This window comes from Neoarius graeffei, chromosome 5 (assembly GCF_027579695.1).
Source record: "Neoarius graeffei isolate fNeoGra1 chromosome 5, fNeoGra1.pri, whole genome shotgun sequence".
Lineage (NCBI taxonomy): Eukaryota > Metazoa > Chordata > Actinopteri > Siluriformes > Ariidae > Neoarius > Neoarius graeffei.
This window is the reverse complement of record NC_083573.1, coordinates 108778455-108796420: the sequence shown is the minus strand read 5'-3', so window position 1 is coordinate 108796420 and position 17966 is coordinate 108778455. Positions and strand designations below refer to the sequence as shown.

At 40.7% G+C, this 17966-nt stretch overlaps 1 protein-coding gene across 1 annotated transcript in view; it reads right to left on the bottom strand.

The window, feature by feature from the left end:
* Positions 1-17966, bottom strand: part of LOC132887224 (dipeptidyl aminopeptidase-like protein 6) — a 464642-nt gene that overhangs the window by 104689 nt on the left and 341987 nt on the right. Inside the window, exon 3 of the mRNA XM_060922714.1 lies at positions 5115-5213. Coding sequence (XP_060778697.1) covers positions 5115-5213 — 99 coding nt within the window. The remainder of the gene's footprint in view (positions 1-5114; positions 5214-17966) is intronic.

The following is a 17966-nucleotide window of genomic DNA, read 5'->3' as shown; positions in this document are numbered from 1 at the left end:
TGTAGTACTAATATAAATTGGTTCTTCATTTCGGTAGAATGGATGTGAGCTTATCTTATGGCAAAAGGAAACAAAAATAAACTTGAAGTTTCTTTCTTGCCAGTAAATCCAAATCTGAAGTAGACAATGTTCGTGACTCAGTTGATGAAAGAGATTATATCCCAGGGCACTGCGAACACAAAAGGGAATTCTTTTGGAGAACCCTCTTCTTTGGTCTTCAGGATGTCCAAAAACATTGAAGTGTAAGAATAGTCTCTTGGTTGTCCCTTCCAATGTGGAACTAAGTGCTTCAACACCTTTGACAGTGACAGCTGATCTTCCTTATCCTGATGACTTTGCTGTCACATTTCTCATGACCTCGAAATGAAGCTGAAGAGACATTTCATTCTTTCATGTTTTTGAACTCGTCTTCTCAAAACATGAAAAAATCAGCATTTTAAGAAGCTTGTCACAGATCAAATGGTGTCATGCATTTGTAGAGCAGAGAAATTGTTATTAATTTCAACAAAATGGGTCCAGCATTAACATGGTTAGCACTGTCGCCTCACAGCAAGAAGGTTCTTAGTTTGAACCTCACAGCCAATGGGGGTCTTTCTGTGTGGAGTTTGCATGTTCTCCTGGTGTCTGTGTGGGTTTCCTCTAGGTGCTCTGGTTTCCCCCATAGTCCAAAGACATGGTGATTAGGTAAAATACCCAGCCACTGGGGTTCCACAAGCCAGTGCGTACTTAGTGCCAGTCCCAAGCCCAGATAGATTGGGGAGGGTTGCATCAGGAAGGGCAGCTGGTGTAAAACCTACACCAAATCAAATATGTGGACCATGATCTGCTGTGGCGAGCCCCGATGGGAACAGCCGAAAGAAGAAGAAGGGTCCAGCATTAACACAACCTTACATGAAATAGAAGAGTTTCAGTCAGAGCTTCTTTTCATGGGAGAGTTTCCATTCCCTTCTCTTGAAGACTATTGGCACACTAATTCCTTCTTCTCTTCTGTGACTGACACAATGCCAGGGAAGAGATTTACACTCATTTGATAACTCCCACACAAACAGCTGTTCTGACTATTTAACATGTTCCACAAATAATTTCTGTATATTGCAGCTACAAATAGTGCAATATTGATGTATCTTGGCTTATAACAAGGCCTTAACCTCTCAGACATGCCGATCCATCCATACAAACCATCCATGATGTCCAGATGGTGGTAGCTCCCATTGTTTGGCTATATCCTCGACTGAATCTTCTCATTCATCCAGATCATAGTTATCTCAAAGAAAATTCAGTTGAACACAACTGGATTTGGTTTGAAGTCTTTGAAGATTTTTTAACAAGCATTGCATTCCTGTATTTTTCAAACCCAGTAATACATTCAGACAAAGACTAGTACACCCCAAAGATCATACACCACACACCCAGAAAAGCAACCTGGTGTATGCTGTCCAGTGCAGTGAGGAATGCTTGGCCCTGTACATTGGTGAAATCAAACAAGCATGAAAAAAAAAACGCATGGCCCAACACAAAAGGGCCAACTCCTCAGGCCAAGACTCTGCTGTCTATTTACACCTAAAAGAGAAGGTTACAAAACCATCTCCAAAGAGTTTGGACTCCACCAATCCACAGTCAGACAGATTGTGTACAAATGGAGGAAATTCAAGACCATTGTTACCCTCCCCAGGAGTGGTCGACCAACAAAGATCACTCCAAGAGCAAGGCATGTAATAGTCGGCGAGGTCACAAAGGACCCCAGGGTAACTTCTAAGCAACTGAAGGCCTCTCTCACATTGGCTAATGTTAATGTTCATGAGTCCACCATCAGGAGAACACTGAACAACAATGGTGTGCATGGCAGGGTTGCAAGGAGAAAGCCACTGCTCTCCAAAAAGAACATTGCTGCTCATCTGCAGTTTGCTAAAGATCACGTGGACAAGCCAGAAGGCTATTGGAAAAATGTTTTGTGGATGGATGAGACCAAAATAGAACTTTTTGGTGTAAATGAGAAGCATTATGTTTGGAGAAAGGAAAACACTGCATTCCAGCATAAGACCCTTATCCCATCTGTGAAACATGGTGGTGGTAGTATCATGGTTTGGGCCTGTTTTGCTGCATCTGGACCAGGACGGCTGGCCATCCTTGATGGAACAATGAATTCTGAATTATACCAGCAAATTCTAAAGGAAAATGTCAGGACATCTGTCCGTGAACTGAATCTCAAGAGAAGGAGGGTCATGCAGCAAGACAACGACCCTAAGCACATGGCCATAGCCAGCTATGAGGCCACCGAGGTCTGGACCTCGGTGATTTTTAAGAGCTGAAAATACATTTGTACGATAAATATTCAACTGGATAAAAAAATAAAGAACAACATTAAAACGTCCCCGTAAAAAGTGCATTGTTAATGATGTTAAACGTTGATTCTGTCTTCTGTGTCTGTTTTGTGTGTGTGGCTCTGAGACCAAGAACACAAAAACGAATGAGCGCGCGACTCAAGGGAGGAACGCAGTGCAGTAGACGTGCTTTTTTCATGGTAACCATCAGTGCACTTTCATGAAGCTGTTAAATTTACATTTTTGAAGCAGCGCAGTTTTGTCCTCATTGCTTGGGCCAGATCAAACCATTAAACAAGCTTAAATTATTCTTACTTTTGCCACATACATGATTTTTTTTCAAAACTGATGATATTCAGTTCAAACACCATTAAAAGTAATTTCAGGAATAGATCTCTTGTGTGACATGTAATTCGCCCCTCTCATTTAAATATGTCAAAAAATTTTTGGCACGCGCGAGCATCACGGACCTCAGTGATTTTAAAATGCTGGCTACGGCCCTGTTAAGCACACAAGTCGTTCTACCAAAGAATGGTTAAAGAAGAATAAAGTGAATGTTTTGGAATGGCCAAGTCAAAGTCCTGACCTTAATCCAATGGAAATGTTGTGGAAGGACCTGAAGCGAGCAGTTCATGTGAGGAAACCCACCAACATCCCAGAGTTGAAGCTGTTCTGTACAGAGGAACGGGCTAAAATTCCTCCAAGCCGGTGTGAAGGACTGATCAACAGTTACCGGGAACATTTAGTTGCAGTTATTGCTGCACAAGGGGGTCACACCAGATACTGAAAGCAAAGGTTCACATACTTTTGCCACTTTTAACCAACTCTTTAGAGATGGTTTTGTAATCTTTTCCAGCCTGATGAGCATCAACAACGCTTTTTCTGAGGTCCTCAGAAATCTCCTTTGTTCGTGCCATGATACACTTCCACAAACATGTGTTGTGAAGATCAGACTTTGATAGATCCCTGTTCTTTAAATAAAACAGGGTGCCCACTCACACCTGATTGTCATCCCATTGATTGAAAACACCTGACTCTAATTTCACCTTCAAATTAACTGCTAATCCTAGAGGTTCACATACTTTTGCCACTCACAGATCTGTAATATTGGATCATTTTCCTCAATAAATAAATGACCAAGTATAATATTTTGTCTCATTTGTTTAACTGGGTTCTCTTTATCTACATTTAGGACTTGTGTGAAAATCTGATGATGTTTTAGGTCATATTTATGCAGAAATATAGAAAATTCCAAAGGGTTCACAAACTTTCAAGCACCACTGTATATCCTTGACATCCAAAATGCATGGCTCGTGTACAAAAGGGCCTGTACCCTCCTTGATGAAATGCCTCTGGAGAGGTTTCCATTGCAGTGGCCAACAAACTGAAGTCCAGCAACAAACTGGTGAAGGTTTGCCTGACCAGCGAGCATCGAGAGGTTGGAGACATCATAGCCCAAGATCGAAACCAAGAACATCTCAGCCCTCAGTGATGTCGGTTATGATGGTTACGGTCCCTGGCCATGACCAAAGCCAAACCCTGGTGTTCAAAAACACTAACAACTGCTTTTCTGCATTCAGCCGGAAGTGAGAGGGAGTGTGTATGTTGATGATATGTATGGTCATTATCATGGTCAAAATTGTTTTCAAATATTTATAAAGGTTTCAAAGCTGTTCATAAAGTTTATTTATATTTATAAATAAAAAATACAAGCTGAAATCAGATCACAGTTACTATAATCACAATTACCTGAAACACAGTGTTGTTGAATTCTCTCAGGTATTTAGTCACGTATTGTATATCATTCTTTATCGTCATCACCATTCTGTCATCTCACATTCACGTTGTTTTCTAGCCTCATTATTTCTCATTCATGTTTCCTTGTCTTTGTGTTTCACTGTAAATCAACATTTACCTGCACTTGCATCTGCCTCCATTATCATTCCTGACAATCCTGAAGTGTTTTATTCCTCTTCAGCAATTTGCCAGTGATTACTATTTTTTTATTTGTATTTTTTATTCAACAGTGCTATCCTTTTCGAGGCGTTTGATATTGTAGATTGTCCACAAAACAAGTTTGTGTTCTCATTTAAATTATCATAGTGATAAACAATCATTCCCTCACCTGTCTCTCATTTTTCTCTCTTTTGAAAAAATACCACTTACGTTACTGAGAAACCATGAAGCGTAAACTTGTCTGTCCTGAAAGCTTTTACATGTGGCAGATTCAATACTTGCAATACAAAATATTAGATTGTAATTTTCATGTTTGAGCACTTTGATCCAATTAATAAAAATGAATTCAATACATTTCATAGTTACAGGACATGTTTATTGTTACTATGCTTGATGCTGCGGGACATCTAAAATAAGCTGAGTCCACTTTCTCAACATCGGGACCTAATTGGAAGAGACAGAACTTGAGTTTTGTACAGATTGATCTTGGCTCTGTTAAACCCCTGAGTGTTGGGTTTGGATCAATGCTACAGTGAGAAGCATGTGCTAATGCTAACAGCTTAGCTCAGTATTATATTCTGATAAGGACATGGCCATAACAGAGGTACTTCTGTAAATACATCTATAAGTGAAAAGTGCAGGCGGGGCTCCTTTAGGGAAAGGAACACATGCACACTCAGAGTGCTATAGTGGTGCGATGATGCATTCTGGTGATCGGTACTAGTTAGGATTATGCTGCATTATTACCACATGCTGCAGGATGTTTGCACCATGTTCATTAGAAGTTCATTCAATTCTCAGATTATGGAGGTAAAGGAAGAGAAAACTGCTGCTCACCGCTGATCCATTTAGCTTTGGGGTCGTGAACTCTGAAGTTCTTGCCGAAGACATCATCCACTGTCAGTTTCCCCTTCAAGGCCAGGCTGTTGTCATCACCTGACACCAGAGACAGGAAAACAGGAACATTACAAACATCTCCAAGTAGAGAGAACATGGTTCATTTTCCCATAATACACTGCACACAGGGCGGCACGGTGGTGTAGTGGTTAGCGCTGTCGCCTCACAGCAAGAAGGTCCTGGGTTCGAGCCCCGGGGCCGGCGAGGGCCTTTCTGTGTGGAGTTTGCATGTTCTCCGCGTGGGTTTCCTCTGGGTGCTCCGGTTTCCCCCACAGTCCAAAGACATGCAGGTTAGGTTAACTGGTGACTCTAAATTGAGCGTAGGTGTGAATGTGAGTGTGAATGGTTGTCTGTGTCTATGTGTCAGCCCTGTGATGACCTGGCGACTTGTCCAGGGTGTACCCCGCCTTTCGCCCGTAGTCAGCTGGGATAGGCTCCAGCTTGCCTGCGACCCTGTAGAAGGATAAAGCGGCTAGAGGAGATGAGATGAGACACTGCACACAGACCCTACAGGACAAAGCTGGAATGTAGATGCAACCTGATTGGCTCAAGTGGAAAGAATAAACACTGAGTGTGTTACAGTAAAATACTGATTTATTTAAACATGCGTTCTCTCACCAGCCTCTTGAAGTTACTAAGATGAAAAATGCAACTTGTCATGTTACCAAGAAACCATAGAGCAACTTTTTCAAGACGTTGGAAAACTTCAAGTTACAAAGCACTAACACTGGAGACTGCTTCCATAAATAAACCTCTCCTGACAGAAAACTTCACCATATCGATGATTACACGTTTGATGGAACAATAATGGAATATGGTACTGCCTCAAAGCGGACCTCCCAATGAGTGTAAAATGTGTTGGTAAATAATCCTACGTTATTTTTTAAAAAGCATATTAAAAATAAGCGCTGGATAAAAACATCTATCTTGTGTAAATAAGGTTACAAATTTACTGTCCAGTGGTCAAGTGATTATGAGGTGCAGTACGTTGGCTTGCACTTACAATCAGGTTCCCTGTGGTGGTACATATTCATCGTTCATACATACAGACGGTCACAAAAACCATCAAAAAATCAAGTCAATGCATTACCATATTGTCTTAAGTACAGAGCTTCACTCCGCTATTAGGATTAGTGCATTAATATAAACCTGTCATTTGAAAATGAACCAACATTTTCTGACTTATCAGAATGCAAAATTCAACAGATAAGCCCTTCCTGGAAACTATACTAGAGCGAGCTTCAGCTGAGGGCATTGAGATGCTATTTTAGGTGACTTTAATCAAGATATGCTACCTAAAAGACTGTCAACTGATGCTCGAGATCTCCACCAGCTTTTCACTATTTTTCAACTGACTCAGTTAATCAAGGCTCCTACGCATATCACAGCCCATTCTAGAACACAAATGGACCAGATATACACTACTGACACTGATAATGTCACCACATCTGGAGTTGCTCAAATGTTCCATCAGTGAGCATTCACTAATATTTTTAATTCGTCGAGCTAAGAAACAGCAAAGCCCTCCCAAGATGATACATTACAGGAATTTCAAGAGCTATTCAAGTGAGAAATTTCTTGCAGATTTGCATTACACGTAGCTCTTGGGACAAGGCTGACACTTCCTTTACTGTCGACGAGACTTGGAATGTGTTCTCAGTGACACCAGCCTAATTGACACGCACGCATCTCTTGCAACTAAAAGAGCCTGTGCAGTCAGTTTACCATGGCTAACTAGTGATATTACAGCTACAATGGGTAGACATGAGTTTCATCACAAAAGAGCTCAAAAAATAAAAGCTGATCATGAATGGATAATTTAGAGATCTAATGGAAAAAAAAAACAATGAGCCTCATTAGAGATTCAAAGTGTGACTATTACTTTAATGTCATCAGTGAGAACAAAAAAGACTGCAAAACTGTGGAAAATCCATAAATCTGTGATTTCAAAGACAAAGACCTCTGGTGTAGGATCTCTGGAACTGCTTGTGGGTTGACACATGAGCTGTGTGAGATAGCGAATGGGTTTGCTGAGTATTTTCTAAAAGCCATTCTGAAAATAAGACAAAATATGCTGTCTTTCTTTTCCACGTCTGCATGGTCACCTAAAACTTAGAGTGTTTTTGGGTTATCCAGAATTAATGAAGATTACATCTGTAAGGAGTTGAAGAAAATCAAAGTCTACTGGTCTCATAAATACTCCTGCTCATCTCCTCAAAGACAGAGCTCCTGCACTTATGAAGCCACTGTACTGTTCTGATTAATCGGTCTCGTGCTGAAGGTGCTGTCCTGTCTGACTGGAAACATGCTTTCATGACTCCCATTCACAAGGTTACCGACTAGTGGCCTAGTGGTAGCATGTCCGCCTCTCGATCGGGAGATCGTGAGTTCTATTCACGGTCGGGTCATACCAAAGACCATCATAAAAATGGTACCTACTACCATCTGGCAAGGCACCCTGCAATACAGATGTGCATGGGGAGTTAAACTCTCGTGGTTACCAGAGGACTAGCCCCCCACTGTAACCCTAGTTATGTAATAGGCGAGAGGCCGAGGGCTATGGAAACGGAGATCGGTGCCGCCCGATGCGCCACTATACAGGTTGGGCCTGGTTAGTACTTGAGTGGGAGACTGCCTAGGAATACCAGGTACTGTAAGGCATGGGAAGGACTTTAACTTTTTTTAAATCCACAAGGTTGGTTCAAAAAACTGATGCCGCAAACAACAGACCTCTCTCAACTTTACCTGTATTCGCCAAGATTCTTGAGCGCGCTGTTCACACTATGGTTTACTCGTACCTCCAGGATAACAAGCTCCTATCTATCTATCTATCTATCTATCTATCTATCTATCTATCTATCTATCTATCTATCTATCTATCTATCTATCTATCGATTGACCACTACATTCAACCAGCACCTGTCTCACAGATGTCACTAACAATCTGCTCCACAATATGCACAAAGGTTGATTAACTGGAATGGTCTTTATCCAAGGCCTTTGACACCCTTGACCACAACATGATGCTGGACAAATTACTTTCTCTTGGATTTATGGACTTTGCTTTCTGCTGGTTTAACACCTACCTGACCATTAGAACTCAGAGCATCAATGTTAATGGTGTTGTCTCTGACCTGCAGTTTATTCACTTTGGCATTCGACAGGATTCCATAGTGGGCCCACTACTTTTCATGGTGTATATCAATGATCTGTCATCTGTAGTCCAGAACTGTGGCATTCAGCTGTTCACTGAAGACACTTTACTTTTTTTCAGTAGTAGCTCCTTTGCAGAAATGGAATCTTTCTTATCGAGAGACATTGGTAAGATTAGAAACTGGCTTGACAGTTTTCTATTCCTTAACTACTCTAAAACCAAGGTCATGCTTATAGATACACATCCAAGGCTTGCCAGGGTGATCAATTTTTGCATTACAGCACGCAGTAAGACCTAAAGTAGAGTTTATCAGTTCAAGTATCTTGGTGTTATGCTTGATCCAACCCTCTCTTGGAATGACCATATTGACCACATTTCCACCAAAATCTCATCTTGATTGGGCATGTTATGGAAAGCCCATAGGATCATCCCTCATGAGGCTTGTATAACACCATGATACTTCCCCTGTTTGATTACTGTTCAGCTGTCTGGGATGGTTATGGAAAAACTAATCGTGACTATTTGGAAAAACTTCAAAGGCGTTCAGCCACTATTATTGAGAGTCAGTATTACTGAGGGTCGCAAACTCATACAGCATGAAATCAGTCGCATTCTGAGTTGGTCATCATTAGAATCTCACAGGAAATATCAGATTTGCCAACAGATTTTCAAGTGCCTTAATGGCCTTGCGCCAGCTTATTTTTTACATGACTTTCACTACTCTCACGATTTTCACACCAATAATATTTGAAATAAAAATCTTCTCTGCTTGCCCCTTGTTAAAACTGCTATCATGGTTGTTTTTGCTTAAATAGGGCTAAAGTGTGGAACACACTTCCGAGTAGTTTGAGAAAGGAAGAGTCATTCCCTAAATTCAAGAAGAGTCTCAGACTTCATTTGTGTAGTTAGTTTGGATATGTGTGTTCATAGCCTAGAGTTTTTTCTTCATATATATATATATATTTATACATGGTGGCACGGTGGTGTAGTGGTTAGCGCTGTCGCCTCACAGCAAGAAGGTCCTGGGTTCGAGCCCCGGGGCCGGCGAGGGCCTTTCTGTGCGGAGTTTGCATGTTCTCCCCGTGTCTGCGTGGGTTTCCTCCGGGTGCTCCGGTTTCCCCCACAGTCCAAAGACATGCAGGTTAGGTTAACTGGTGACTCTAAATTGAGCGTAGGTGTGAATGTGAGTGTGAATGGTTGTCTGTGTCTATGTGTCAGCCCTGTGATGACCTGGCGACTTGTCCAGGGTGTACCCCGCCTTTCGCCCGTAGTCAGCTGGGATAGGCTCCAGCTTGCCTGCGACCCTGTAGAAGGATAAAGCGGCTAGAGATAATGAGATGAGATATTTATACATTTTTAATGTTTTTGTATAGGTTATACAGCCCCAATTCCAAAAAAAAAAAGTTGGGACACTGTGTAAAAAAATAAATAAAAACAGAATGTGATAATTTGCAAATCATGGAAACCCAGTATTTAATCGAAAATAGTCCAAAGACAACATATCAAATGTTGAAAGTAAGAAATTTTATTGTTGTTTGAAAAATATATGCTCATTTTGAATTTGATATCAGCAACATGTTTCAGAAAAATTGGGACGGGGCAACAAAAGACTGAAAAAGTGTAATGCAAAAAACCCTAATTAGATTAATTGTCAACAGGTGAGTAAGATGATTGGGTATAAAAAGAGCACACTGGATGCCTGTGATCTTCAGGCCCTCAGGAGACACTGCATTAAAAGCAGACACATGTCTGTAGTGGAAATCACTGTATGGGTTCAGGAACACTTCAGAAAACCATCGTCTGTGAAAACACTTCATTACTGCATCCGCAAATGCAAGTTAAAACCAGATATAAACAACATCCAGAAACCCCGCCCCCTCCTCTGGGCCCGAGCTCTTTTACGATGGACTGAGGTGAAGTGGAAAACTGTCCCGAGGTCTGATGAATCAAAAATAGAAATTCTTTTTAGAAATCATGGGCATCACGTCCTCCAGGCTAAAGAAGAGAGGGACCATCCGGCTTGTTATCAGTGCACAGCTCAAAAGCAGCATCTGTGATGGTATGAGGGGGCGTTAGTGCACATGACATGGGTAGCTTGTACATCTGAGAAGGCATCATTAATGCTGAATGATATAAACACGTTTCAGAGCAATATGCTGCCATCCAGACAAAATCTTTTTCAGGGAAGTCCTTCCTTCTTTCAGCAAGACAACGCCAAACTGCTTTCTGCACATATTAAAACTGCATGACTCCGTAGTAAAAGAGTCCGGGTGCTAAACTGGCCTGCTGCAGTCCATACCTGTCTCCCATTTAAAACATTTGCTGCATTATGAAGCGCAAAATACGACAAAGGAGACCCCGAACTGTTGAACAACTGAAATTGTATATCAGGCAAGAATGGGACAACATTTCTCTTTCAGAACTACAGCAAGCGGTCTCCTCAGTTCCCAAACATTTACAGAGTGTTGTTAAAAGTAGAGGTGATGCAACACAGTGGTAAACACGCCCCGTCCCAACTTTTCTGAAACGTGTTACTTACATCAAATTCAAAATGAGTATGTATTTTTCAAAAAAACAATACAACTTCTCAGTTTCAATATTTGATAGGTTGCCTTTGTACTATCTTCAATGAAATATAGGGTTTCCATGATTCACAAATCTTCACATTCTGTTTTTATTTACGGTTTACACAGCATCCCAACATTTTTGGAATTGGGATTGTAGATATAGGGGCAATATGACAAAATAAACAAACATGCAATATGCATAACAGAATGTGCAAAAATATGTATGATGGTGTATTAGGGCTTTGTACTATTTGTACAATTTGTACTATTTTCACTGAAATATCGAGTTTCCATGATTTACAAATCTTCACATTCTGTTTTTATTTACAGTTTACACAGCGTCCCAACTTTTTTGGAATTGGGGTTGTATTACAGACCTCCATTTAATCCAGCCTTATCTGAATCAAATAGCCTGTTTAAATATTGTTGATAAATAAATAAATAAATAAATAGCAGCGCTGAGTACTGAACACTGAAAATGAATTACTCAAACAAGCATCAGAATAAGTGTTGCAAATCTGTAAATACTGTCGAAATGTACTATATATTGATGGATTTTCTTAGCTCTTATTTCAAATGAAAAAGGGAAGAAGCTGACACAGTGCCTGAAGAAATTTAATATTTTAAAGTGAAAGTATTAAGTGAAATTAGAAAAGATGTATTAATTGACATTTGTGTAAATGTTAATGAAATGCACAGGCTTTTAGAGTCCAAGCCAATCCATTATGATAAATGAGCGTGAATGAGCAAATGTTAATAAATATAGATAAATTACTGAACTGAATTAGCATTTTAATTAGCACTCAGCAGCCATGAGTTAATTCAGGTGTGGATTTGATATGAACAAGAAACAAGCCCCTCAAACACAAGTGATCATTACGTTATTAATGGAACTGATGTTGTGTTTGTGCTGGAGTTCACTGTTGTGAGAATATCACAGGAATTACAGGAAAATTACATCAGGAAATGAAAATGAAACACTGACTTCCCTACATGCTCGAACTGGGTGGGAATTCAGGTATGAAATGTTTCACTTTCACAATCTCTATGCCCATGCAATCTCGTGTGTTTAAGATACAGCACAGTCGATTATATACTGGACATGTAAGAAAGAAAAGAAAAGAAAGCACAACTTTATTCATGACATGCTTGTGAAATTTCCTCTCTGCATTTAACCCATCTGAAGCAGTGAACACACACACGTGAGCAATGAGCACACACACACACACACACACACAGAGCAGTGGGCAGCCATGCTAACAGCGCCCAGGGAGCAGTTGGGAGTTCGGTGCCTCGCTCAAGGGCACCTCAGCCCAAGGCCATCCCATATTAACTTAACCGCACGTCTTTGGACTGTGGAGGAAACCGGAGCGCTCAGAGGAAACCCATGCACCCTTAGCAAAAAGAAGTTTATTCAAGTGTACTATGAGTATACTTATATTTTACTAAAACTGCAGAAGTATACTTGAAGTTGACTTTTTATAAACTATATTTTATATACTTAAGAATAGTATAGTGAAGTATACTTGGCTTATACTGAAAAGTATAAATAAAAGTCTAAGACTAAGTACATTAATACTAAGACTTATACTTTAATACTAAAACTTATACTTTAGTATACTTTTCATGTTTTTCTGCCACAAAGTACTAATACTTAGTATATCTTGCTCCAAGTGCATAATAAGGTCAAGTCATTGACTCATGCTTAACATTTAATTTATATATTAATATAATATAATGCTGGAGTTTAAAACTTTACAGTATATAGTATGTGTGCTCAATTGCATTATCTTTATGTACCTTAAAATCATACACAAAAACAGAAAAACTTTTGACTTGACTTTATTGATCAATTTCTCCAGTAAGGAAGGACTTGATTTCATAGGTCTTTATTTTTGAAATGTTTGAAAATATATCAAACTTGTTTTCAACATTCTGTCTTGTGATTTTGTAAATGCATCACACTCTTGTGTACATACAGTATGAGTAAACTTTAAGAATACATTAAGGAGTATATTTCCAGTATATAAATAGTAAGCTACAAGTAATATGCCAAGCAAACTTAAAGTATAACAAGTAAACTAGTGAAATAACCAACGTTTATAACAGTATACTTAAAGTATACAATAATAAACTAAAAATAGGGACTTGAAGTATGTAACTAAGGGGTGTTGTGGCTCAGTCAACTAAAGCGCCATACCATAAATCTGGGGACCTGGGTTCGATTCCAACCCAAGGTAATTTCCTGATCCCTCTCCTACTCATTTCCTGTCTCTACACTGTCCTATCCAATAAAGGTGAAAAAAGCTCCAAAGAAGTATATGGATAAGTGTACTTGTGGTATACTTTAAGCATGCAAGAGGGATATACCAAGTACATTGATAGTATATAGATGAGTGTACTTGTTGTATACTTTAAAGTGTACTTTTGCAAACTTAAAATGAACTTTAAAGTATACTTTTATAAACTTGAAATGTTCCAATTTAGTCCGAAAAAGTATTAAATTTGTATACTTTCTAGTACACTAAAAGTACATGGTCTGTAGTATACTTGCTATACTTATACTCATACTGAAGCATACTTAATAAAATGAACTTTAAGTATACTACTTTTTGCTAAGGGCAGACATGGGGAGAACATGCAAACTCCACACAGAAAGGCCCTCGCCGGCCTCAAACCCGGAACCTTCTTGCTGTGAGGCGACAGCGCTAACCACTACACCACCATGCCTGTTACTGTGCTATTATTTTTATTATGTGTTTAAAAGGATAATAAAGTAAAGGATCATGATGATTTCCCCATATTTAACCACCTCGGCTGTCAAATAAACACATCTTTTAGTTTGTTTAATGATGTTTTACTGCCTACCAGCTGCTTTTACAGCATCAACCAGTCAGGAGCGTTCATTCTTCCTGTGTGCATTTGAGAATTAGCTAGCTACGTGCTAAGCACAGGGATATGGAGGTGATCAAATACTGACGTCCATCACCATGAGTCTGAGAGAGCAAACTCAAATGGGTTCACTGGGTAGGCGGGGTATACGCTCTCTGTCCTGTCAATCACAGTGACGCTGGCTAATTGTAGGCATCTGTGAGATGGTGTGTGCGGAAGAGGGCAGATAGCGCTCTACAAAGTGTGTTCCACTGCCCTGTGATGTGATTGTCTGACTGTTAACCTGCACCTTCCCTCGCTGGTTGTGATCATATGATAAGGAAGAGCTGTTTGGTGGATGAGACTTGGCCAAGACCAACTTCAGGAGAAAATGATTTTTCTGAGCCCCGTGGCCGGCGAGGGCCTTTCTGTGCGGAGTTTGCATGTTCTCCCCGTGTCCGCGTGGGTTTCCTCCGGGTGCTCCGGTTTCCCCCACAGTCCAAAGACATGCAGGTTAGGTTAACTGGTGACTCTAAATTGAGCGTAGGTGTGAATGTGAGTGTGAATGGTTGTCTGTGTCTATGTGTCAGCCCTGTGATGACCTGGCGACTTGTCCAGGGTGTACCCCGCCTTTCGCCCGTAGTCAGCTGGGATAGGCTCCAGCTTGCCCACGACCCTGCACAGGATAAGCGGCTACAGATAATGGATGGATGGACTTCTACATTATCGAGTCAAAACATTACAAAAACATTTTACAGTTCCAAACGTTCATTTTTTTTCCAGCACAAAATTAATTGTTACAGAAAAAACAAAATGTTTGTATCTGAGCAGCATATTCCATAAGAGAGCACTTTTCAGATTAAAAAAAAAAAAAACATAATGAAGGCTGCTGGGTTTTGGTGTAAAATGAAGAAGTGAGTGTGACAGTCAAAGTGTCCAGAAGAACAGCGGCTGGTTCTATAAGATGCTCAGGAAAACCTACAGATCATTTCCGCATCAAACTGACCTCACTGGACCTGAGACTACTTTTTTTTTTAAAGCAAAGGGTCGTCTCACACCAAACATTAACTTTGTTTCATTTATTATAGCTTACTGATTACTGTTTACAGTATTTTTTAATGTTGAAACATTTCATTTCAGTATTTTTAAGCTATTTTTGGTCGAAGGCAGCACGGTGGTGTAGTGGTTAGTGCTGTCGTCTCACAGCAAGAAGGTCCGGGTTCGAGCCCCGTGGCCGGCGAGGGCCTTTCTGTGTGGAGTTTGCATGTTCTCCCCGTGTCCGCGTGGGTTTCCTCCGGGTGCTCCGGTTTCCCCCACAGTCCAAAGACATGCAGGTTAGGTTAACTGGTGACTCTAAATTGAGCGTAGGTGTGAATGTGAGTGTGAATGGTTGTCTGTGTCTATGTGTCAGCCCTGTGATGACCTGGCGACTTGTCCAGGGTGTACCCCGCCTTTCACCCGTAGTCAGCTGGGATAGGCTCCAGCTTGCCTGTGACCCTGTAGAACAGGATAAAGCAGCTACAGATAATGAGATGAGATGAGATTTTTGGTCGACAGCATTTATTTACATGTGCCAATACTTTTGCACAGGACTGTACTGTAGCTAAAGATGCCAGAGGTAACACTAGAGCCAAGAGTTTCTGTCAAGTAAGAAAGAAAAAAAGGGAAGTGAAGATTGCTTCGGATTTTATCATAGCTACACTGAAAGGCTTTGCTAATTTTCAATTTTCAACATTAAACACAAAATGAAATCTAACCATAAATGGAAACAAATCACAGTGCGAAAGCATAAAATGTGCAGTTGTTGGCCATTGTTTTTCCGATGCAGTAAGTTGAATAAAACACTCCAGAGCGTGTAGTTGTAGTAAAATAATAACCTGTATTAATGCTAACTCAGCCTGAACCCATCACACCACCCTGTCACTGATTATTTTACTGTCACAGCAGGAGCTGAAGTGATGAGCTCCTTCCTGCAGTCACTGAGGAGATGTTACACTGCAGCGAGGAACACGAGCCGTCTTTTACAATCCTGCCTCTGATGATGAAGACGGTGTTATTTCTGAGGCAGTGAATAAACAGTGAGGCTCTTATTACAGCACAAACCACACTAATCACGTCTCGCACTCCTGTTTCACACTGCACGGGAACGGTGGGGTTCAGTGAAGCGAGGTGTTTGCGATCAGATCTGGGGTGGTGAATGATTTCAGAATAAATCGGCGCAGGCATGTGCTCACACACACAAACACACAACCTTAATCATCAGATCTCTAACTGCTGGTAAAAGCAGAGCAGAGAGAGACAGACAGAGAGAGAGACAGACAGAGAGAGAGAGAGATGGATGGATGGATGGATGGATGAGTGTATGAGTGTTTTGTTGAAACTCACACTAAACTGACATGCCAATGTGTGTATGATTGAAATGATGATGCTGATGGATCTTTCTCTCCCAGACTTCATCTCCACTGTATCACTGTGAAATCACACCTTCCATCTCAATGCACATGATTTATTTTGCTTCATGGCACACGTCCTTCATCTTCAGCTGTCTGCGTGTGATGCACAATGAATCAGAATGACCTCATTACACATAAACGCACAAAACAGCACTCACACACACATTTATAAACAAACATGAGTGATCACAAATGCTTCTTATCTGACATCGGTAAAAAATTCAGAGAAGAAGGCAGATACCAGACAGATATACTGAGGAGATTATTTGAGTCACAGTGATCAGTAGAATAATCAGGAATTAAAGAGGAGGAAAGGAAAATCACCGTGCCATCTGTTCAGTGAAGTGGATAAATACACCTAACCCTGTGAACCCCAGACTAGTCCACTATCTGTACGAGCAACCACTTTCACAGAAATGTCCTCAGTTTGCTCCCGTGACTCAGACAGTCCCACACACCTTGTCCGATGTGCTCAAGCACTGTCCAGATAAATTCCAAATGCAAAAACTTTGTTTCTCTTCAGAAATGTGTTCCCAGTGTAGAAATTAAAGCATCAGCCTTACCGGAGTGGAGTGACTATGATCCTTGATTACAGCAACAGCATTTAAGTTCTAAACCAGCACTTTGCAGGGTCTAAAACTGTATGGCTGAGTGCCTCAATTAAGTGTCCTCCATCACAGAAGGTAAAAATTTATATACAGTCATGCTTGAAAGTTTGTAAACCCTTCAGAATTTTCTATATTTCTGCATAAATATGACCTAAAACATCATCAGGTTTTCACACAAGTCCTAAAAGTAGATAAAGAGAACCCAGTTAAACAAATGAGACAAAAATATTATACTTGGTCATTTATTTATTGAGGAAAATGATCCAATATTACATATCTGTGAGTGGCAAAAGTATGTGAACCTTTGCTTTCAGTATCTGGTGTGACCCCCTTGTGCAGCAATAACTGCAACTAAACGTTTGCGGTAACTGTTGATCAGTCCTGCACACCGGCTTGGAGGAATTTTAGCCCGTTCCTCTGTACAGAACAGCTTCAACTCTGGGATGTTGGTGGGTTTCCTCACATGAACTGCTCGCTTCAGGTCCTTCCACAACATTTCCATTGGATTAAAGTCAGGACTTTGACTTGGCCATTCCAAAACATTAACTGTATTCTTCTTTAACCATTCTTTGGTAGAACGACTTGTGTGCTTAGGGTCGTTGTCTTGCTGCATGACCCACCTTCTCTTGAGATTCAGTTCATTGACAGATGTCCTGACATTTTCCTTTAGAATTCGCTGGTATAATTCAGAATTCATTGTTCCATCAATGATGGCAAGCCATCCTGGCCCAGATGCAGCAAAACAGGCCCAAACCATGATACTACCACCACCATGTTTCACAGATGGGATAAGGTTCTTATGCTGGGATGCAGTGTTTCCCTTTCTCCAAACATAACGCTTCTCATTTAAACCAAAAAGTTCTATTTTGGTCTCATCCGTCCACAAAACATTTTTCCAATAGCCTTCTGGCTTGTCCACGTGATCTTTAGCAAACTGCAGATGAGCAGCAATGTTCTTTGTGGAGAGCAGTGGCTTTCTCCTTGCAACCCTGCCATGCACACCATTGTTGTTCAGTGTTCTCCTGATGGTGGACTCATGAACATTAACATTAGCCAATGTGAGAGAGGCTTTCAGTTGCTTAGAAGTTACCCTGGGGTCCTTTGTGACCTCGCTGACTATTACACGCCTTGCTCTTGGA